The sequence below is a fragment of the Apostichopus japonicus genome, chromosome 19 (assembly GCF_037975245.1).
Source record: "Apostichopus japonicus isolate 1M-3 chromosome 19, ASM3797524v1, whole genome shotgun sequence".
NCBI classification, from domain to species: domain Eukaryota; kingdom Metazoa; phylum Echinodermata; class Holothuroidea; order Aspidochirotida; family Stichopodidae; genus Apostichopus; species Apostichopus japonicus.
Window position 1 is genome coordinate 25,806,629 of NC_092579.1, and position 14,716 is coordinate 25,821,344.

General features: G+C 38.5%; 1 protein-coding gene and 2 long non-coding RNA genes across 3 annotated transcripts in view; 2 read left to right on the forward strand and 1 right to left on the reverse strand.

Moving 5' to 3' along the window:
• Window positions 1-14,716, reverse strand: part of LOC139959449 (guanylate cyclase 32E-like) — a 112,558-nt gene that overhangs the window by 35,877 nt on the left and 61,965 nt on the right. The window contains exon 9 of the mRNA XM_071957087.1: window positions 4,172-4,277. Within this exon, the coding sequence (XP_071813188.1) occupies window positions 4,172-4,277 (106 nt within the window). The remainder of the gene's footprint in view (window positions 1-4,171; window positions 4,278-14,716) is intronic.
• Window positions 5,114-6,096, forward strand: LOC139959454 (uncharacterized). Its single transcript, XR_011790124.1, has 2 exons — window positions 5,114-5,791; window positions 5,874-6,096. It is a non-coding gene; the product is annotated as an uncharacterized lncRNA (long non-coding RNA).
• Window positions 7,620-12,533, forward strand: LOC139959451 (uncharacterized). Its single transcript, XR_011790121.1, has 3 exons — window positions 7,620-8,132; window positions 8,972-9,169; window positions 9,624-12,533. It is a non-coding gene; the product is annotated as an uncharacterized lncRNA (long non-coding RNA).

Sequence of the window (14,716 nt, forward strand, 5' to 3'; positions counted from 1 at the left end):
AGGCAGTAGAAAGGGTAATATATCGCACCCTATGATGAAGACTAATAGCCCGGCAAAATGATTTAGACGTAAAGAATTGTCGCAGGAACACAATCCAATGATGCCTGTATGCAGTTTGAAATGTTGCGCTTTAATGCGATGCGTAAATCAATCATTTGGGTTCTGAATCACTAGATTTAGTGAGATTCGTGATGAAACTCTTCAGTTTGCAGTCGATGTTTTGGTTACGATGCGGAAGGCTCAGTAACCTTTGCAATGGTTCTCATCTCATAAATGTTAATGAGTGGTCGGGGTTGAACCCAATATTCTTAAAATGTCTTAAATCTTTTCAACTGTATGTGCGATTTAGTTCATACTTGGTATGGTAATGTAACTACACTGCAATTACATGTTCTTTGCAACAACACTTTTTGCCTCATTATTATTCAGGAGTGGATAGGGATCAATGTCATACTCGGTAGGTAGATTCCACATGATATGTAAATGTGCTCTATCTTTTTTTTTTTTTGCTTTGCATTTCATCAATATGAATGAGTGGACGGGGCTTAACGTAAAATGTCAACCGCATATATGTTCATACATGGTAAGGTGATGTAACTACATAATAAGTTCGTGCTCTTTGCAACAACAATTTTTACCTCGTAAATATTTATGAGTGGGTGTGTTTAATTTGTAATAATAAAGAACAGTTTGTAAACACGATATCTCAACAAACACAGTATTGAATCAATGTCATACTTGGTAGATAGATCCAGCTTGGTGAGTGCAAGAACCTTATTGAAATTGGTTGAGGTCAAAGGTCACATGAGGTCGACAGGTTTCAAAAGTCTGAAAATCATTTAAACATGCTATCATAACATGATAATTAAAGCTACAATTAATCTGTGATTTCTTCAATGCCATAATTTTCATTTGGTGAGCATAGTTTGGTCAAATTCAATTCCGTATACTTTTGTGAAGGGGCTCTATGTGACTTCAACGAAACATACAGTATATCCAGGAAGTGAAATCTGCTTCAGAGAGTTCATATTGTTGCTTTAAACATGTAACTATCATTCATTAATATCAATTATGAAAGAGATGGTTGGTAACAGAGCTGATTAGCTCAAAATTGTTAAAAGAAATTGTCCATTTATTCATACATCTATGTGTCTATGTTTCTCATTGGAAGACTATACTTTGTGGATATTGAAACATTTTGGAATAAGAATTCCATACTGTAAAATCCTTACCACTGAATGAAATGGTTGATGCCCACAAGGGGGTGCTACAAAAAAGAGCAGGAAATCTTGGAAAATTTAACCCACTTGCTATACATCATTCAGATAGTTATTTTGAAATTTTAGCACATTTTATGACAAGGAATTACAAAGCCAACAAAGCTGGTTTTACTTTGTCATTAAATATACTTTTTCAACATGATAACTGATTCCTGATACCTTCCTTAGATATGTTGCCGCATTATGCAATTGATAATCCCTCTCCATTTGGTGTGCACAAGTTCATGAATATTAACATGTATGGCTTACCGCAATATATGAATATTGTAACGCCGCCAACGTCTGGTAGTGTAAAACCTGTCTCGAAACCAACTGGAGGAGAGTAGGGGAGGTAGATGGGGGACGGGTACAGATTAACTCTAAATCAGGAGGCAGACACCAGAGTTGTAAGATTAATAAAAGTATAATTTCTCATCTCGTTCTACATCTACAGCGTATAATACAATATTTACATTTGCCCAATATAACGCACTGGGGTCGGGCACAACCCAATGATAAACATGGCTAAGTTAGACTGGGCTGCGCAAGGGTCGGGCAGTCTAGACGTCTGCAATCCACCGGTGTCGGGCAGCACAGGCTTCGGGCATTCCGCTTGACTCGGGCAGCGCAGGTGTCGGGCAATCCGCTGGACTCGGGCAGCGCAGGGGTCGGGCAATCCGCTGGACTCGGGCAGCGCAGGGGTCGGGCAATCCGCTGGACTCGGGCAGCGCAGGGGTCGGGCAATCCGCTGGACTCGGGCAGCGCAGGGGTCGGGCAATCCGCTGGACTCGGGCAGCGCAGGGGTCGGGCAATCCGCTGGACTCGGGCAGCGCAGGTGTCGGGCAATCCGCTGGACTCGGGCAGCGCAGGTGTCGGGCAATCCGCTGGACTCGGGCAGCACAGAGATGTGGGCACTCTAAAATGCCTAAACACATTTGTTTGGACTTAGCAAATATCAAAGGCTTTACCACGAGCCGCCGGAAGGAAAGTTCCTCGTCTTGCACTCGACCGACTCTCCGACCCTCTGACTCACTTATTTACGAAAGAACCCTGCATTAAATACCCCGGAAATAACCCCCGTTTACACACGTCCGTACATAAACTGTAAAAAAAGGCTTAGACCAATCAGGGACTACTTGTATATATAACTACGGTGAGTTGCGACCAATGGGATCGACTCACACACCCACCGCCGTGCCTGCCTATGCCAGTCACGGGAATACATCGATATAGCAAAATTACGTAATCAGTTCCTGTTCCGGATAAACATCTCTCGTTACCTCCGCGGAGCGCAACAGATGTTACCCCTGAGGGAGCGAAACGTATCTCACTAAGGAAAAGTCGTAGCTTTCCGCTACAATATGTTTGGGCATCGGAACCCCTGAACGTTTTCGCTTTCTCGTTAAGTCTTAAACGAAACTAAACGGATCTGTAACGGTGGAATGTACACAATATCGCCCATTACTAGATAGAAAAGTTAGTTTCTATTATAACTACAATAATGTCATTCAATTCAGGCGACTAAGTTGGATCAGGATTGACCGACATTGAAAAACACAGCAGTCTAAGACGGCAAAGCACTTGTAGTGAGCTTGTCCTCGACAAAGACAAACTACCCAGGGAGTTTTCAAACAAAAGTACAGAAAACCCCTTCCTATTCTCTACAGATGATCCAAGATAAAATTACGCTCGTACAAAGCATTCTTGAAAAAAAACTACTGTGTATGTTTTGTTTGTACCTGTTCAGCTTAGTGACAAACAAGTCTCGCTTGACAAATACATAAATGTCTGTTTTCGTCATATAGTGTAACATTAATCAGATTTTTTGATCATTTCCGAAAACTCCCCAATACATATCAGGACGAATGGAGATAAAAACAACAACAACAAACAAACAAGAGCGCAATCCATGGAGTTGCCGATCTCATCTCCATGACGACGGAAGTGATTGCTGGGTTACTTGTGAATGCATCTGTTATCACCTAAGTTGTTAAGAATCCAGCTTTTAACGTATAATCTATAGCTTAAAGTTTAGTAATAATAATCAGTCTTAATAGTCATTGTTGTTTCAAGCAAAGCATCACATTTGGGTCAATTTCACCTCTAAATAACATTTTCCTTTCAACCTAACCGTCAACATTCAAAGAGAGATATTGTAGGATTGTTCTCATCATTCTCTACATTTCGTGTGGTTTAATTGCTTTTCCCTATACATTGACAAGCAGCAAATGGCTTAACACCAGTTTTTTAGGTTTTCGAACTTTGACGTCTGACGTTAGACATATTACGTCATCAATCACGTAGGTAGAACGTTACCTAGTCAGGAACCTACCCATCAAGTTTGAACTTGATCTGAATTATGTTATAGGAGGAGTTTGCGACACACTTTTTCAAAACATTTAGGACAAATTGAACCTTTGACCTCAATTTGACCTATGAACACGACCTAATCACCAAAATCTGTCCTATTTTAAGATTCACCTCATCATTCTTTACATATCCAGTGGTTTATGACTTCTTTCCTACAAGTTGACAAGCAGAAAATGTCTTAATACCAATTTTTAGGTTCCTGGAACTTTGACATGTGACGTCATCAATCACGCAGGCACGAGTTTACATTGTCTGGCACCTTCCAACCAAATTTTACTTGATAGGACTAAGGGTCTTTGAGGAGACTCACTCACTCACCCCGCCACCCCACCCCGCCCACGAACCCACCGAACCAACCAACCCACCCTCTCCATCCATCCACCCACCCACCCTCTCCTAAATAAGTTTGAAACGGTCTTTTGTCCGTCTCAATGCATCAGAATTAAAAATATCAGCTCCACGCAGTATGGATTAGATAAACATATTGTTCATCTTAATGAATCTCACACGTTACTAAACAGAAAAATAAATGAAGAACATACCCGGCTACCGAGAGTGTTTTGAGATCCACCTTTGACACGAAAATCCAACTCTTCGTAGTCTATTTTCCAAAGCAAGCCCATTAGATCCTGCTCATATTTATAATTCCTGCAAAATATAAAAATTTCATATCAAAGTAATATATCAACTATGAATTATTTGAATCATATGGTGCCTTATTTGCTATTTTTATTTGTTTACTTTGACTTTTGAAAGTATCCAAATGAACTACTTAAATATTCCTTTGAACTTATATTATCCATATTAACTTTCTTAAATATTGATATGAACCTCATAAAGCTTTTCAGTGGACTAATTACTGCAATGTCGTAAATATCCACATAAACTTCCAAATATGCCTTTCATCTTCTTCAATATCCAGTTTGACTTCTTAAATCTTCTCATAAACTTTCTTTCACATATATATATACATCAACTTCGCACGTCATCAATATGGAATTTCAAGCATATTACATAATCAATGGCGGCTTACTATGTACTGTGGTGAGGCCTAAGAACGTATTCAGTTAAACTGGGAAGCGGTTCACTTAAATATCGAATATTAGAGAGTTTTTAAGGTTACTGAATAATATAAATTGTAATATAAATTGTCTTTGATCGCTGCCTTCGTTATTCCTTTAACGAAATTAAATGAGTCTTTAAGAAAACAAAATAGGTGATTATCCATAAGGGCGTTCATATGCGAGACGAACCGTACTAAAAATCAGGGCGGTAAAGACTTCACTTTGGAGCTCCTATCTGGGGGAAAAACCTGCAACTCTTTTTATTATAAAATTCTCAACTTGTACTGACTCAAAGTGCAGCAAGGCCGCAGTTGAAATTCCTTGAAAGGTGTGAAAGTCCGACAAAACGTGACTGGTGAAACTATCACTGTGTTCACATGGGATAACGTGCTCGTCATCAGATCACCGGCCAAACACCATAGGCGTAGGAGCCTCATTTGATTTGGGGGGGCTGTAACGACTTGCCCGAAAAATATAACCAAATTTTTTTCGCGCGCTCCGCGCGCGTTCTGCATGTTAATGTGCATATCACATAGGCATCCATCAGTTACTACATCACCTGCCAATAACATAAAATCATTTTTCGTGTTATTACCCTTCTATATTGGTTATAATTATTGGGGAAGTCCTTACAATAATAATGATAATTATATCAGTTTAACCATTGAAAAACACATTGCAAATTATTCTTCTTTTTTCAGTAGGTGCCAGTGGCGCAGTGTCAGGGGGGGGGGGAGAGAATGGGTCTGTAGGGGTGCTTTTGACACTATCTAAGCGGAGCGCCACCACAGGTTGGCGCGGAGCGTACAGACATTTTTGAGTAAAGATACTCCCTAGATCGCCGGAAATGACCCTTTCCGGGCCTTGCTAATTTGCAGATAAATGAAGGATAAATAGGTGTCGTCGCCATTTGTCAGAAAATTGCACCAACAAAATGTGAAAAATGTCAATACTGTAGGTATTTGAGAGCGCAATAAAAAAGTCGATAATTGCGAATAAGTAAAAAGTGGTAAAAAGCTGAAAAGGGCGCCAGCAGTCCATTTGAGTCCGTCAGGGGTCATCGCCCCTCTGACTGTATGGACGCTCTGCCACTGGTAGGTGCCCGAAAAATTCTCAGCATATTGCCCAAATTTTCACCCAAAAAATTGAAAAAAAATGCAAATTATTATTCTTTCAGTAGGTGCCCGAAAAAATTCTCAGCATATTGCCCGAATTTTCACCAAAATATTTGAAAAACACATTGCAAATTATTCTTCTTTCAGTAGGTGCTCGAAAACTTCTCAGCATAGGCCAATTGCCCGAATTTTCACCAAAAAATTGAAAAACACATTGCAAATTATTATTCTTTCAGTAGATGCCCGAATAATTCTCAGCATATTGCCGAATTTTTACCAAAAAACCCCCAGAAAAACACATTGCATATTATTATTCTTCCAGTAGGTGCCCGAAAAATTCTCAGCATATTGCCCGAATTTTCACCCCAAAAAATTGTTGGGGGGGCTGCAGCCCCCCCAGCCCCCCCGCCTCCTACGCCTATGCCAAACACCCATATGAACGCACTCGTGATCATAATCACGAGCTCGGCAAAGAGTCATATCACAATTGCGTGTCAGATGTGTCAAAAAATGCAAACGAATACTCTCGTGATCTGATAACGTGTTTTGGTTCCGTTTCCATGGTTACTACACAGCGATACTGCATCTCAGAGTGGGAATTTCACAATGTAGCGACCGATGGCGACTGCATTGGATAAAATGCATTGCTTTATACCATGCAATTGAAGTTTGGGGTACATAACCGGTACCACAATCGGATGTAGTTGTATAAGGTACAAAACCTGCACACCCATTTAGAAAATTCTCCAAATCAGCATTCGTGGCTTATAATATGAAACGAATAGTTGGGTTTCTTGGGCGTTTTTTATTCCTTGTCGAAGGCAGTAAGAATCTATGCAATGGGGGTTGGCATGTATGTGAGTTTGTGTGTATGTGACACTTGCTCGTAAACGCTTTAACTTCAGAAGGATAAGTAGGGTACATTTCATATTTGGTATGTAGGTTTCCTTTAGGTATAAATGGTTTGGGATTGTTGTTGTTATTGATCAAAGGTCATTTGAGATTAGCACGGGTCAATTTCTGAAAACATTGTTCACACAATATCTCAAAGAAATAGAAGTTGCAGGAAGTTCAGACTTGGTGTGTAGCTTGCCATGGGTGAGTCGATGATCTGTTGTGTTTTTCATGAACATCAAATGTCATTGAGGTCAACAGAGGGAAAGGAGGTGTTGAAATCTTGTACACATTATATCTCGAGGAAGGTCGCCTATGCAGAACTTTCTTATGTTTGACATGTGGATTTCCTGTAATTAATTCAGCGAACCCTATTCTTTGGGGTGGAGGTCGAAGGTCATTTCGGGTCAGCAGAGGGCAAAATGTGAATATATCAAAAGTGTTATATCTCCAGAACCAGAACATGAACGGAGCTCATATATGCATGGTATGATAGGCTTGTGTTTTGTATAGATTGTATGTAGGTCAGAGTTCATTTAAGGTTAGCAAAATTTGAACACTATGTAAATACGCATTTTCCAGAAAACTGCAGTAGCTGGTATTTATGGCTATGGCTTCTCAATAATGAGTACAAGAACCCTATTGCTTTTGGTGGAGGATACAGGTCATATGGGGTCAGCAGAGGTTACACTCTGGAAATTTTAAACATGACATCATAAGATAGGCAGTTGCATCAGATGTCATATTGGCATGCGATTTTCCTATAATGGGTGCAAGAGCCCAGTAATTCGTTGTAAAGGTCAAAGCTCATTTGAGGTCAGCAAGGGGGAAGTGTTAAAACCTTAAAAGCACTGTAGCTGGAAAATTTTGTTTTCCAGTTCAGGCTTCTTATTTGCTTCAAGTCAATGGTTGTTTAAGGTAAGCAGAATTCAATCCCTGAAAACCCTCACTGTAAACATTAGTTAGTCACGAATGGCAAAAATCTAGTCACAGTGACTAGAGTTAGCTAGTCATTACCAATTCGTTAGTTGCAGACCAATTTGCATGGTCGTTCGACTAACATAAATTAGTCACATAAATTTGTACGAACTTTTTTGACACTCACTATGCATGTCATGTATGTAAGCTTGACGAGAATGTTCTAGTCTTCTGTTTGTTTACTTTCTTTAACCTTCAGCTTTGACCAATGACGTCATTATTTTTATCCAATCATCGTACCGTAGAATACGGTGTGCTCAGCTGATCAGATATCAAAAAATCAGACGACGACCGGCGATTACATGTATACTGTATGCACGTACGTGGTACGTCGTGCGTCGTACATTGCGGTCATTGCCTAACTGCAGATAGAACAGGGCTATCAACAAAATAAGAAGATTCTTAATCATTTAACAAATTGTCAGAAGCAGTTTCAAATTGTCGTCAGTTAGGTAAGTTCAATCACAACTGAAATTCTAATAAATAATAATTGACACAATTGACATAATGTTCAAGGAAGGTTTGAATATCCGCGATGTGTTTGGCTGGAAAGTATGGGTAAAATTATAACGGTAGGCCTTAGTAAGCTAAACTGTTGCTAACGCTAGGACGAAGCTAGGCTAGGAGCTTAGTCTTCCTAGTGTAGCCCACATGCGCTCGTAGATGAATAGTACTTTAGTAGCAGTAATACACACTAATATGACATATTTTATATAAATGTGTATTATTAGCTAGTACACTAGGCCTATATTCTATAATGTTACGAGCGCCTGTGGTGTACTAGGCTAGCCTACGTCAAGTTTCTAGACACCACTTCGTCGACCACCAACCCGGTCTGCATTTCGTGCACTCTGAACTGAAGATCTTCATAGTGGGACTTACCCTCTGCTCTTGTAGGCTTAAGTACATGGTACTCATATTTTAGGTTATTTTTGCTTAAGTTGGAAGTACCTTGTGTTGAACTAAGGACAAAAACTCAGTTTCAATGCATGAAAATAGAAATACCCATGATGTTGTTAGCCTAGGCCTCAGGTTCATAGTGGCCATAAGTGGCTATGTTAGTATCCTACTTCCTAGACCAAGTCTACACCAGCTGTAGCACAATGTTGTAGGGTTCTGTATCCTAAGTGGAGTGGCTGCTGAGTGCTAATACCCTGGACAGAGAATGTTTTGAGTCTTATTTAGCAAATAATCCACAATGGTATGCATTTTCTGCTCCTGCATATGTGCATCAAGGGGTTTTGAGCCTACTCAGCCTATCATTAATTTTCTGTTGTTTGTCAATTTTCAGAGAAAGGTAATGTGCCAAGTCCTCAGCATTCACAGCTATATACTTTGAATGGTTGTTGTATCAATGGACTCAACTGGTTAGATGAGGTAACAACAAATTTCAAACAACTCTGACAGCAGAAATAGATATCCTGATACATCATGGGAGATCTACTGTAGTAACTATAGGAACCAGTGCTTGCCACCCATGGAGAATAAGGTAATTTGACATTGTTGTTCAGTTTGACGAGCAACAAATTTGAATGTTTTATCACAAATTATGCCCCCTATCTACCTCTTGTCCCCAATACCTGTCTTTAATATATTGTAACAACCTTTGCCGCACCTTTAAATGGACTGGATATGTTATTGAGGTGAACTGTGTACATATCTATAGATAGCATTTCAGTAAGCTTTCCTTTAGACTACTGTACATGCTGTTACAGTTAGGCTGTGGTTTACAAATCCCAATGATCCAGTTTTGGCAAAGAACACCTTCAAGTTAATTCTCTTATTCTAAGTAACTTAACAGTTGCACTGGAGTGACAGGCAATATCAGTTTAACATGTTCCAAACAGTTCAGGAATGCATTGGGGTATGTCCTGGACCTGTAGGTCAGTTTGGGATCGAGGAATCAGCGGAGCTAAACAAAAGTAGTTTTCATCACATTTCAGAGCCAGAGATGAAAAAGCCCTCCCCGCTGACCCTTCTCTGGATGATGTTTCTGCAGGTTTGGCAAGCCAGACCAAGTGGACTGTGACCCGGATACCAATAAAACCTGAAAGAATTCATAAATGCACCCAACTTGGTCAAGCTTATCAAAATTGGTGACTGGAAATGTTGTTGCAGACGTAGACCTGGTTAGTGCTTACACAGTATTGCTCATATCATGTGTATTTACACACTGCACAGTGCATACTGAAATCTCTGAAAAGACATCTTTATGGACCAAAAATGAGAATTGCATAGAATTCTGTTGTGGTTTATAATGTGACGACTATAAAAAGTATCAATTTGGTATGAAAAAAATTCATCTCTCAATTGAGGTGGCGTACTCCTATTAGAGTCTATATCCATCCCCTCGATTGTTTTCCTTTAGGTAAGTGCCAAAAAGCAGCGGAGAATATCTTTTTTGACCTGTTATCAATCATAATCTAGTTTTTGTGGCTTGCATGTTGGAGAACATGAATGGAAGTACATGTGGTGAGAAAATTGGGTCAATTGAGGCAGTTTTAGACCCCTTTAAGCTTCCCAGGAGTAGCATAGGAAAACTGTTACCACTGAGTGAAGAGGTTTGTTTACAAGTGACGAAAACTTCCGACTCGAATAGCAAAATATCTACATGGTCATGATACAGAAAATTGATAGTGCCATGAAAGGCCAACTTGTCAGCTATCCGGTGATAGGTAGCATTGAGCTAGTGAAAACTTCTATCTAGACTAAGAGACCACATCACTTTTGTGATTTAGTGTGTAAGTCCATGGGGCTTTTAATGGGCGTATGCTACCTTAAATATAAGGAACAAGCTGTGATATACAGTGCGCATTATGCAATCAATGAAATAACCACAGTACGTAAAGACATTCAGAAGTTGTGGCGGAATGGTTAGAGCACTGAACACAGGATTCCATGATCGTGGGTTTATGTACCAACCTGGTCGATACGTATGTATCTTTAATGAAGACAGGTACGTAATCTCAATTGCCTCTCTTTACCCAGGTGTATAGGGTACCCTGGGAGGTAATTAAAAAATATAGCATTTGAATTTTATGGCTGCAATGATATGGGATGTCCCCAGGTGAACATGTAGATGTAGCTAACCATAATGAGCATAATGTCTGATATGTATTACCGAGGACCATAGATAGTGTTACGTAAATACTGTACCAATGTTGCAATATAAATGGCTAATTTACATTACATTTACAGAGTGTGGCTATGTTACATACTTAACCAAATGTCTTTAGGCCTTTGTTACTTTACCACACTGTATGTCAAAAGTGAAAAAGGAAGGATATTTTTTTTGTGTAATGCAAAGAGGTAGTTCACTTGAGTATTCAGCATTGATTTATAGAAAAACTGTGGTGAGTCATAAACCAAACTTATGACAAATAATTTCTCAGCAGAAATTGTAGCATATACGTACACATAATACCGCACACCGGTTATATTCAATAATGCACACCGGTCATACTACTAGTATGCTATAGTGCATGCCTAAGCCCCACATAAGTGTAGTGTGTAAGATCATTGTTTGTGTACTTGCGCACACCTTTGGGATCAAGCAAAGTTCAAATTATCAGCAAATGATGTTCGATATCGGGCAAGTCTTTAATTTGAACTTCAGTGTACTTGGAAAAAATTACAATCATTAAATGGGGTTAGTGTGATTGAATGTGGGGACCTCATTTAAAATGTACCCCAAAAATTGACTTCAAAGGTAAGTTTCTACCATTCAAGACATAGCTTATAGTTTGTGATAAAGTACTTCTAGAAATGTTTTAACTACTTTGTTTTCTGTTCCACCCTAATGTTGCTTCAAGGATAATAACATATTCAACTTACATGTTCTGCATTAATATTGTACCATCACATCCATGGTCAGAAACTCATAATAATATCACTTCCAAGTTCCTAATTCAAGATGATAATTATAGGGATATTTTCTGGCCCTTTTTAACAGCTAAGGTCATATAGAGCTACTCAAGGCCTTTTTATACCATTTGATTTGACATGGGGTATTATTTTTATAAATAAAGTTATAAATATGATATATTATTTTGTGTATATTAAATATATGTTATATATATTTATATTTAAATATTAATTAAGATAATTTAATTGGCTAAACTTCTATTTTTATATTTGAGCTGTGCACTTGCAATTTTTCCCTTTTTCTGTCTGTCCATATCTGTTCCATGCTGCTATTTTGATCAAACTGATGGAGCCCATAATGATGCATGGTCAGTGGACAATAAGGGTCTTTAAGAAATTGTAGGTATAGGTCATCAGGGGGTCTGATTGTTTGAAAACTGTTGAACATTGCCAACTTAATGGCTTAGGAGCGTTTCAAAGTAATCCCATAAGTATTTACAAGATGTTTTGTGGGAAAAGATTTTGACAATTTTGTAAAAATAAGTTTTCCCAATTGTCCCATAAATATTTATTTTAGTTTTAAATGTTCTTTAACCTTTAGTGTTTGTTACTGTTCTTTATGAGATGACTTTTAAATGGAATGCTTATTTGCCACATTTTGCATTAATACTGAATGTTAATAAAAATTTCCATGAAACTTACAATGTGTGTCACTATCTCATTTCTTAACTAATTAGTACTTAATCTTAAACTAGTCTTGTGACCTAAATAAGTAGTCACAGTTACAATGACTAATATTTTTGGTCACTGGACTAAGCTTTGGTCGATAGAGGCATCGTAGTAGGACTAATTTTAATTAGTCAGAAAACTCGATTTAATTAGTCACAAAACTAATGTTATATAGTCAAATGACTAGAAGAAACTGGTCGATAGAGACATCGTTGTGACTATTTTTTTTTAGTCATATTGACTAACTATTGTTTACAGTGCTTCTTCTTAGCAAGGGATGTGGTCAATAATAACCTTTTGGTTTCAGCATGACGTTTTGTGCAAGGACATGGTGTACAGAACAGCACATAATTGGTCATACCTTAATTGATATTGTTGTTATGACATTGAGAATGATTTGTAATTTTAAGAAAACTAATTAGTATTTTCCGAAAGTTTAAAACATGTCAGGGTAATATTTCATTGCTCTCACTGTCTTGGTATACATCCAAACTCTCACCATACGTAATTGAGACAGGTTTACGATGCTGTTTAAGGTGTAATTTGTAGCTAAGTTTAATCAGAAATACTGCACAATATCTTAAACTGCTCTGAATTCTCAATATTAAAGACCTCCCGGATTTAATATGATACAAAACCCTTAACCTATTACAGTTGCTCCTATGAGTGCTTGTTGTTGCAACAAGTACATTTAGTGACAGTTATTGTCTAAATATTTTCCCAAATATGGTGCTTATGGAAGGTCATTTAAATTCAACAGAAGTCAAAGTCTAGACAACTTGTAAGCTTACAAATTCAATTATTTATATGATGAATGGCTTTCCTGTGTCACTAACTGTCATAGGATTTGACATTTCCTCTTTTAAGTGCCTGAGAGGGCTTTCCACTCTCACTAATGACTGTAATATGTCTTCAACATTCAGAAGGGTAATACCTTTGCAATGATCAAGTTATCTTTTCTGATGTTCTGGTACTTGACTTTTAGGACACATTTGCCACAGTTGCTCTATTAATCAGGTGATTCCATATACAGTATAAACTTATAAGGCAAGCAATCACTAAGCCTGCTGGCTTTCAGGTCAGACTATACAATTTGGTCCTCCTTGGTCAAACAGATATAAGTTGTTAAACAAGCATGGGTAAGAATATTAGTTTAGCTATTAGACCAAAGTAGACCGACTTCGCACAGAAGCACCATCAGTAACATCGTAAGGTTGTTAGGGTTACTAACAGTTAAGAGGTGAGATGATAATGTCTCTCAGTTCTAATTATAGTACATAAGCAAGTACCTACTGTTTTACTGATGTACCAGCGTGCTGAAAAGAACCCTACTGTGACAAGAAAAATATGTTTTGCAAACAATTTGGATAACTCGGATACTAAGGTACCAGAGTTTGATAATATTTTACCCGTTATCATTTTTGGGCTGGCGGAGTGAACAAGAGACATGATCATACTCCGAATACTTATTTTATGGAATATTGAATGGAAGTAAGGTCATTCATAACTAAGCTTTTCGCTTTTCCCAATACAATTGTCTCTATGACCAGCTTGGAGTCATTGGGGAAGACGAGTGGCGTATGTTGGCCGTTTTCCGTATCCGGGGGGGGGGGGGGGAGGGGGTCTAACGGGACGGGTGCTTGGTTAAGAGGGTTTAGATGCAACTGCTCCTGCTCCAACACATCCGTCTTAAACGTCACAAGACTGGACGATCTACGATGGTATTATAGGGTAACCACCCAGTAACAAATAGAACAGCTAAAATGATGTGAAAATATCTTGTGCTTCATTTTATAAAATGAGAAAAGCAAAATGAAACAATTTTGCAACAACCACTATCATACTGAGGTAAATATTACCAGTAGTTCTTCATAATACGAACAGAAAAGTCTCTACCAAAAAAAGTTTGTCAACTTTCCTGAGGTCCTTTCCAATGTCATTATCTCTTTGTTGTAAGGTTCTCCTTTTGGTTACTTTGTATGTAATATACATCACGTTATAACAGGGTATGTTAAAATTTAAATTGCATCGCAAGCAGTAATGGGCCTCGCATATATGGTTATCGATCATCGCTGCCCTGGGTCATCTCTCAAAACAGAACGAAGGATCAATCCCTCATATAAATAGTAGGACTCTATAGTTTTCACTAATGGTTACGAATGGATGGGGCCGTAGCTGGGTTAGGTGTTTGATAGATCACCGTCTAAAATGTTCACTCTCTTCATAAACAGAACATGTATTGAAGTGAAAATGCTGTTCTTAAACTACCAAAAGTGACTTTATTTTGCTTACTGTTTGCAGGATAAACATAGTAGTTATGAAACACAACCAAGCATTAACGTGAGCACTATCGCATTTACAGGGTTTTCTCATTCTAAGATCTGCTGATCTCGACCTCGGTTGACCTTTGAGTCACAACAAATGGACATTTTCTTGGACTTAC